This window comes from Pollicipes pollicipes, unplaced genomic scaffold (genome assembly GCF_011947565.3).
Source record: "Pollicipes pollicipes isolate AB1234 unplaced genomic scaffold, Ppol_2.1 Scaffold_2555;HRSCAF=2994_pilon_pilon_pilon, whole genome shotgun sequence".
Taxonomy (NCBI): Eukaryota; Metazoa; Arthropoda; class Thecostraca; order Pollicipedomorpha; family Pollicipedidae; genus Pollicipes; species Pollicipes pollicipes.
The window spans coordinates 34725581-34733954 of NW_023596136.1; the positions used below are offsets into that span (position 1 = coordinate 34725581).

The 8374-nt window shown below is 62.3% G+C and overlaps 1 protein-coding gene across 1 annotated transcript in view; it reads right to left on the bottom strand.

Moving 5' to 3' along the window:
- Positions 1-747, bottom strand: part of LOC119100671 (mitogen-activated protein kinase-binding protein 1) — a 71531-nt gene extending 70784 nt beyond the window's left edge. The window contains exon 1 of the mRNA XM_037223751.1: positions 634-747. Coding sequence (XP_037079646.1) covers positions 634-723 — 90 coding nt within the window. The 5' untranslated portion in view covers positions 724-747. The remainder of the gene's footprint in view (positions 1-633) is intronic.
- Positions 748-8374: the final 7627 nt, after the last annotated feature.

Consider the following 8374-nt stretch of genomic DNA (forward strand, 5'->3'; position numbering starts at 1 on the left):
CCGCCGTCCGTCACCGCCGCCGCGTGCTATCTGGCCGATCTGCCGCGGGGCGCGGGCGTCTCCTTGAGGCGGCGCGCGCGGCTGGGTCACGGAATCGGCCGCAGCCCTGCCGGTGCGTCCCGGCCGACCGGGGCCGCCGCGCCAGGTCGAAGGCACATCCGGCTCCCTCTCAACACTCGAGATAGGCCGGGCCGGCCCGGCAGATAAACAACGGGAGCCGGCGGCGGGGCGGCGGCGGCGCGACCGGAGCGCGCCGACCCCGTTCCCGTTAGGGTGGGCGAGCTGGGAGCTGAGGCCGGTCGAGCGGGCCGGCAGCACAGGGCGGCGGTGCGGCGCCGGCTGGGAGGAGCTGGCCGACAGCGCCGGGTAGCAGGCCCCACCTGCTCGGCACACAACACGCCACACCACACCGCAAGGGGCGAGCGGGGGCAGACGAGCTTCTCTACATGGCCTGACCACCACCCGGGCCGCCCGATAGCGGGGCGAGTATGGGCTCAGGTGTGGGTGTGGGCTCACCGGGTCCTCCCGTCATGGGACGCGCCAGGCATTGCCAACGGGACGGGCCATGCGTTGTCGACAGCTGGCCGGCCCTCCGCGCCACCTTGTCAACAAGGGGGACCACAGCAGCCTCACCTGATGAAGCGGCTCCGTCTGGCCGCGTTCGGCCGGCGCCGTGTTCGCGCCCATGCCACCCTCGCTCGCCGGCGGCTCCTCCTTGGCCATGCGGCAGGCACGCGCGCGCGCGCGACACGCGCACACCGAACACGCGCAGTCGCGGCCAGCCGACGCGCCGAGCGGAGACGCGGCGCCCGGGCCACGCGACGGCCACTCCGGTACTGAGCCGCGCACCTGGCCGCCGCCGCGCGCTCGCCGTCTAGCCGTGCCCCCGCGGCACCGCGCCGGCCGCCCGCCGCCCACGCGGTCGGGGCACGCGTGCGTGAAACATGGCTCCCGCGCGGTGTTTGCTAAAAACCAACAGCCAAGTTGGAGGCACGTATACATATGGATGACGCCGCGGACGGCGCGGGAGCTGTGTGAGGCGGGGCTGACCCGGGTCGCCCTCAGCACGCCAGCTGGCTACCGGACACGCCTGACGTGGCGGTGACACAGGCCGAGGTCGACGGCCAGCACGGACAGGCACGGCTGGCGGTGCCGCTCAGCGGGGCTCCTCGGAGGGCCAATTGTCAGTGCAGCGCCTTGACCACGCTGACGGAAGGCACGCGATGACCCACACGTCACCACCTGTACCAGGCCGGCTCTCCGTACCAGGCCGGCTCTCCGTACCAGGCTGGCCGGCTTTCCGTACCAGGCCGGCTCTCCGTACCAGGCCGGCTCTCCGTACCAGGCCGGCTCTCCGCACCAGGCCGGCTCTCCGTACCAGGCTGGCCGGCTCTCCGTACCAGGCCGGCTCTCCGCACCAGGCCGGCTCTCCGGACCAGGCTGGCCGGCTCTCCGCACCAGGCTGGCCGGCTCTCCGCACCAGGCTGGCCGGCTCTCCGTACCAGGCCGGCTCTCCGCACCAGGCCGGCTCTCCGGACCAGGCTGGCCGGCTCTCCGCACCAGGCTGGCCGGCTCTCCGCACCAGGCTGGCCGGCTCTCCGTACCAGGCTGGCCGGCTCTCCGCACCAGGCTGGCCGGCTCTCCGCACCAGGCTGGCCGGCTCTCCGCACCAGGCTGGCCGGCTCTCCGCACCAGGCCGGCTCTCCGTACCAGGCCGCCTCTCCGTACCAGGCCGGCTCTCCGTACCAGGCCGGCTCTCCGCACCAGGCTGGCTCTCCGTACCAGGCCGGCTCTCCGCACCAGGCTGGCTCTCCGTACCAGGCCGGCTCTCCGCACCAGGCTGGCTCTCCGTACCAGGCCGGCTCTCCGCACCAGGCCGGCCCTCCGTACCAGGCCGGCTCTCCGCACCAGGCCGGCTCTCCGTACCAGGCCGGCTCTCCGCACCAGGCCGGCTCTCCGTATCAGGCTGGCCGGCTCTCCGTACCAACCGCCCGGCCCTCCGTACCAGGTCCGCCGGGCTCTCTGTGTCGGGCCGGCTCTCCGTACCAGGCCGGCTCTCCGTACCCCACTGTCGACTCAACGGAACCCCACTCTCTACACGCCGGAAGTGCGCCACGCGCCGCGGCTAGCGTCTGCGGCGCCAGCGAGGCATCCGTTCGGAAGGGGACGCTGTGTCGATACCGGTCAGCGCCCCGCCGCTGCGGAGGAGGCGGCGAGCTGGCAGCGGGCCCGGTCCGGCCGGACGCGGCGCCCGCCCGTGCTGACCTGGCCCATCGGCCGCATCTGATCGACTCGCCGCCCTCTGTCGGCAGTGGCCGCGCAGTCCAGGTCAGTGCAGAGGACGGAGGCGGCATGTCGTGGGCCGGCACCGTTACCGCGGGCGGAGCGCCGGCCGCCCCAGCACGTGACACGGAGCCAGTCCGGCCACCCGTCGACAACGGCCAATTATCGGCCGCGGAGCGCCGCTCTCGCAGCAGGCGGCCGGCAGTGATCAGACAGCGGTCACCACCGCGAACCGGCCGTACGTGGGTGACGCGACGCCCAGCGACGGCAGCGCCATCTGTCTGTACGCAATGGAACTAGTAATGTTGGATCATGACGCATCCGTGGCGGCAAAAAAATCGCATTTTTGAAAACGTGCGGTCGGTTGTCGCGGACATTTTAAGTACATGAGCCCGGATACAGTTTCCTTTTCAGTTGAGGGATGCTCTGGTCTCCTGCTCAGGGACGAAATACGACGAGAACCCGTTTTCGCCCGTATTTTGTGGGTACTTCTGGCCATTTTCTCTGTCCAGCCACCAACCCCTTCCCATCAGCGTATTTTGCGAAACGATGCCCTGAGGAAGAACCACTGCATATCATGACGCCAAGATTGAAACTATAAATGCAAGCGCAAAGCCACTAAGGCAAGTGGTTATCAGAAGGTGTTCCTTCAAATAACGGATAACTGTTTACGGGCACTGCAACCAGCGTACAAGCTGTCAAAGGCCCCTCCAAGAGATCGAAGCAGACGCCGGCCAGGCGGCACCGGCCAGCACCTGACGCCTTCCCCGCCGGCTCTGACCTGTCTATCGACCAAACTTGACCCTGGCGCCGGGCCGGACGCACAGCCGGGCGGCGCCGGGATGAGTTGGTCGATCCGCTCCGCCGACCTTGCGGGGCTTCAGCACGCGAGGCGAGCAGGCTCATGCAAACATAGCGGGCCCGGGGCTCGGTCCCGACCGGCCGGCACAACAGCGCTGCCGCCAGAAACCAGTCCGCTCCGCTTCCCGATAGCGTGGGCTTAGTTGGCCGAGACGTGTCATTGCGTCACAGCAGCCGTGCAATCGGCTGCCGTGACTCAGAGGAAAGAACTGTCAGGCCGACACTCCGGGCTGTTATCCATGAGTTTTCCGCTCGGTTCCGGTTCCAAGACTCCGGCGCTATCTAACGTTCGCTGAAAGTGGCCGCTCGCACAACAAATGTCGTAGAACAGACAGCATACGGAAAACAAACGCCCCTAAGCTTTTCATAAATATATCAGCCAACACCAGTAGTGGCACACATATGATGCGAATGGCGCATCACGAGGTAATCTTTGGGCTTACTGCCAGGATCAGCCGGCTGCGGGATCCGCGACTAAGCTGCGCTAATCCAGCGCGTCCTCAGCTTCCGCGCGGTCTCCATAAGCTGGCGTGTTATGCCGTAATGCCAAACGCGTGGCCAGCTTCCTGGCGGCGTCCTCTTCGGCCGGCACCCGGACGTGTCCTCCCGACCACAGAGCAGAGGAAAACGCCGCGCGCGTCGTGACCATATTCCGGTTTAAGCGCGAATGAAAGAGGAAAACACGGAACGAGCCTCGCGCACCTCAGTGGAGAATCGTATTTTGCAGCGTCATCACATGGCATGGCGTACCGCCGGGCAGCGTCAGCTCGTGATACAGCATAACGCCGGGCAGCGCCAGCTCATGGCACAGTATGATGTCACAGTACCATGGCACAGACATGGCACAGACATGGCACAGACGGGATACGGCCCCGGCCCCGTGGGCTGGGGCCGTACCCTGTCCCTGTTTGTCAGTGTCTTGAGGGGGCCGGGGCCGTATCTCGTCTCTGTTTGTCAGTGCCCTGCGCGGACTACGGCCGTACCTTGTCGCTGTGGTGCACGTCCTGCCGGCCGCGCTTCAGCGTCGGCGGCCGGATGACCCGGCGCTGCACGCCGCCGGCGCCAGCGCCAGCCGGCAGCTCCATCGGAGCGGCGCCGGGCGGGGTCACACCATGGTCGGCCACGAGGCGCGCGGCGGCCGGCCGGCCGGCTGCCGGCACAGGGACGACACGATCAATAGCGATCCACCGGGTTGCGACTGGCGGGTTCCAGGCCGGTACGCCGCACGTGGCGATACATAGCCGGTGTCGAAGACTGAGGGCCTGAACACGTTGTAACGTGGGGTATGGCGCTAGCCGGGCACAGCGTTAAATGAGCTGGGCCGCAACAGGAAACGTGAGTCAAAAGCGAAGTGACATATTGGGCCCCGGCGTACGAGCAGGCTCCAAAGCCGACCGGTCACACTGCGCCTCTTAAACACACGGTCAGATTTCACGTAGACTCGTATGAGCACGTACCACACCCTGAAAACTGCGAGGGCGCGCTCACAAAACCACGCCCACCTCGGCAAGTCAATATGGCGCACCGACCGGCACTCAGACCACGAGATGGATACGTCAAGCGAGACATTGGCAAGCTATGATGACGACAAGTCACGAACACGGTGTGAACACTCACACAGAGACGATTAGCAGGCACTTAACCGGCCGCACGCTTCGCAGAGGCAGGGCATGGGACAAGACACAGTGCAAGGCAAAGGTCCCAGGAGACGCCGACATCCAGTTCCATTACGGGGAGATCGGGTTCATCGGAGCTCAACAGCTGTCCTGGTGACCGGCCAGCACCACGGTTGGGCAGCCGTCGGGCAAAAACGGCCAACTTGCAAACCGTGAAAGACGGGGGCAGGCGACCGACCGCGAGGGTCGCGGCGAGGTCACACGGGTCACGCGTTCGGGTGCCACGCGACCTAGCCAGGCGTGGCGTGACGGCCGGGGTCGCCCGCGACCCGCCACTGCAGCGGGCGGGGGAGGGCTCGGCCCGCGCGGCCCGTGGGAAGCCGGCGCCGCTGAGCACCTCCCCCGGGCACACCGGCCGGCGCGCGGCCGACTCGGCCGGCGTCGGCCGGCGTTCAGACACGGAGGGAGACGTGCTGGCACGCTTCCGCACCCCTCAGCGCACTACAGGGATAGAGGGCGCTCAACGAGCCACGCTCTGCCACACCCAGACCGGCGTTTCGTTTTCGTTTCCGGCGTGTCCACACGCCCTTGCTCGTCACGACAGCCCTTCAGTTAACCCACTCAGCATCCAGTGCGAACCATTCTCAATACATCCCACGCACCGCATCCTTCCATCGTTGCTGGCCGATTGTTGGCACGGATTCGTCCCGTGGCATGCCAACCGACCCCGCCCGTCATACCGCCAGTGTGAGACAACCGTCATGGGCCTGTCCGACGAACGTGAGACGGTGCCCGACGACTGGAGCCGACAGCGACCCGACCCGTCCGCCCCGCGTGTGCTGGTGGCGCCGGCGCCGGCGGCAGCGGCACCGCCGAGCCGCTGGACAACTGTCGGAATTGGCCGCGATGGTCCGATGCCGGCGAACTGTCCAGGAGGGGGGGGGGGGGGGGGGGGGGTCAGCCGGTGCGGCGCGCGCCGGACGGGCGCGCCGCGGTCGGCGGCCACGATGGCCGCGGCGGCGGGGTGTTAGTCATCGCCCGTGACGGCGGACCCTCTGTAGGGACGGGGACGGGGGCAGGTGGACAAGCCGGATCAATGCCGAGACAGTGCGACTTTACCGCGTCCTTCTTTATTCCCATGGAACGCGATAACGTTACAATCCCATTCTTCCCGAAGCGGTGTGGCTCCCTCCCGCTGAAAGCCCGTTGGAGCCCGTGACGAGACCTCTGACCTAGGCACCTAGGGTGCGACCTCCAGCAGACCCGGACGCACTGCCGTGCCGGTACCGGTCCGCCGGCTACAGCGGCAGCAGCGCGGGACTGCCTCTGATGTCATGCCCGATCGCGGCGACCCCGATCCCACGGCCGGCCTGGTGACTACCTCGCCCAGCCAGCGGGCAGCAGACGCCCGCTCGACCGTTCACTTGAGAGTGACCGAGCACACTAAGCGCTCGCGATCGAGCCCACCCTTCCACAATCCAGCTGGACCGCCTCGGACCCCAAGGGCCGATACAGCCTTCGTCATTTGCATACGAGTGAGGCGCTGCAAGGCCACAAGTGCAGTATCAGTAAATGCACGAGCATTATGCCAATAAAGGCTACCCACGGACTGCGTCAGCGCCAGCTGGTGGTGCAAATTGCGCGTTCGCGGGCTATGCTGAGGAGGGGCAGCAGTCAGCAGCTGCATCCCAACAGCCAGGGGATGGGATGGCACGAGGAGTCACCACACCGGCGCATGACCAGAGGCAAAAACATGATTCATATGGTCAGAAACAGATTGGCACAGCCTGGCAACCTGCAAATGAATCAGAATCATACTGGCAGGCACCTGCCCAAGCCACTGGCAGGCACCCATCTGAGGCACTGACAGAGTCCATCACATATTAATGCTGCATGCATGAAAAGGGCAGCCATGGACATGCACTGCCCAATGACCTCCGTGCTCAAATTGCAACAATAACATCTTGTATGGGCTACATAGAAAAATCTTACTGCTGTGTGCTCGTCTAATGACAGCACATTTGCGAACACAGTTTATTTGCTCACAGTAGCCTTGCATACCATACAGACAATTGTCTCCAATTCAGAAAACACCCAACTGTTTTCTGCAGCCTTGTTATCAAGGTCTGTCACCAACCAACACACCAGTTATTTCATTCAAATGTTAGGTTCCATGTCTCCATTCTGTTCTTTCTGGTAAGCAAAAAAAATAGCTAAACCTGTCATAACATGCAGGAATACGCTGGTTCCTTTCCAGACCTGATCCCCTTTTCTCTCAAGGTTGAGCAGCTAGTTCCCCCCTCCCCAAACTTAACAGAAAACTACACTCCTGCTCCTGCAGCCATCCCAAGGCAACTAGGCCCTTATGATTCAAATACCAAAGTAAAAGAGCAGAAGAGCATATTCAGATATAAGAGAGCATATTCATGGTAAAAGAGCCCTGTCAAGTTGTTTGTGGTAATTATGCCTTGATGTAAAGCAATCAGCCTGGGTGCAGGACCCATAGATAAGACAGTAGTAAAAAGTTATACCAATATGCCACTGCTAACTTTTTCTGGCACCAAAACTGATGAATTTCATACATATCACTAAGCCAAGGTGGTGTAAACAGTCTACATAATAGAAGCACTTCAATGAAAATCATGTGTGAAATGAGGCTTGACTTTGTGCAGCTCTGTGACCTGGAAAATAGCTGTCACTGATAAATAATGAAACAAGCTGTCATTAATAGCTGATCAGAGACTTCAAGCATCGTGTTTTTGCTTGCATCATATGCCTAATTGTACTGAATGATGTGGACATTATTTTCAAAAGCGCTCAGGCTGCTGGGGCCACTTTGAGTCACACAATGGTCACGAGAGGCACACATCCAGACGGCACATTCATTCAGTACTGACAACTTACAATTGCAGGCGAGTCTAACAGTAGTTCAGCTCGGTAATGGATAGTTTACCACGGACGAAAAAACAAAGGCTTGTTCCTTTGTCAACAGGACCCGATTACTTACGTTTCGCAGATTGTCCTGAGCTCACGCTGCTCACTTCAGCTCACGCCGCCAAATGGAGCAGAGTTGTACTCAGCGAAACGAAAAGAGTCTGGCGAAATCTGACACAATCTTTTACCCGTAGCCTAGACGAACAGAGAACGCCGACGCGCCGGCACCAGCGACTGCGAACCGCACTCAACACACACACACACACTCCCGCAGTGGACTGCTGCAGATCGCAGTTTTACAACGGCGGCGCTTCAAGTTCTTGGGTGGCGATCGACCCGCAGCCTGAAAGAGAAGAGGCAGCTGAATGAAAGTTGTATTTCAAGAGCGTGACTTCATGGGGACTGGGAGCGACGGAGCTATGAGGGTTATAAGACCAACGTTAGCGTGGCCAAGGGCAAACTTTGCAGCTACGCGCCCTTTTAGAAGCGACTCGGCACTTTTGGAGCCGAAGGCTTAAAAATAATTGTAGTTCAAGACGTTCGTAATGTTTATATCACATTCAAAACCGACTTTCCAAGCATGGTTGTTGTCGCTGAGGGAAAGGGTCTGGAGGACATAACCCCTTCAAGTCTTGTAAAGACGATTTGAGAGAATAAAGATAAAAACCAGTTACCAAGAC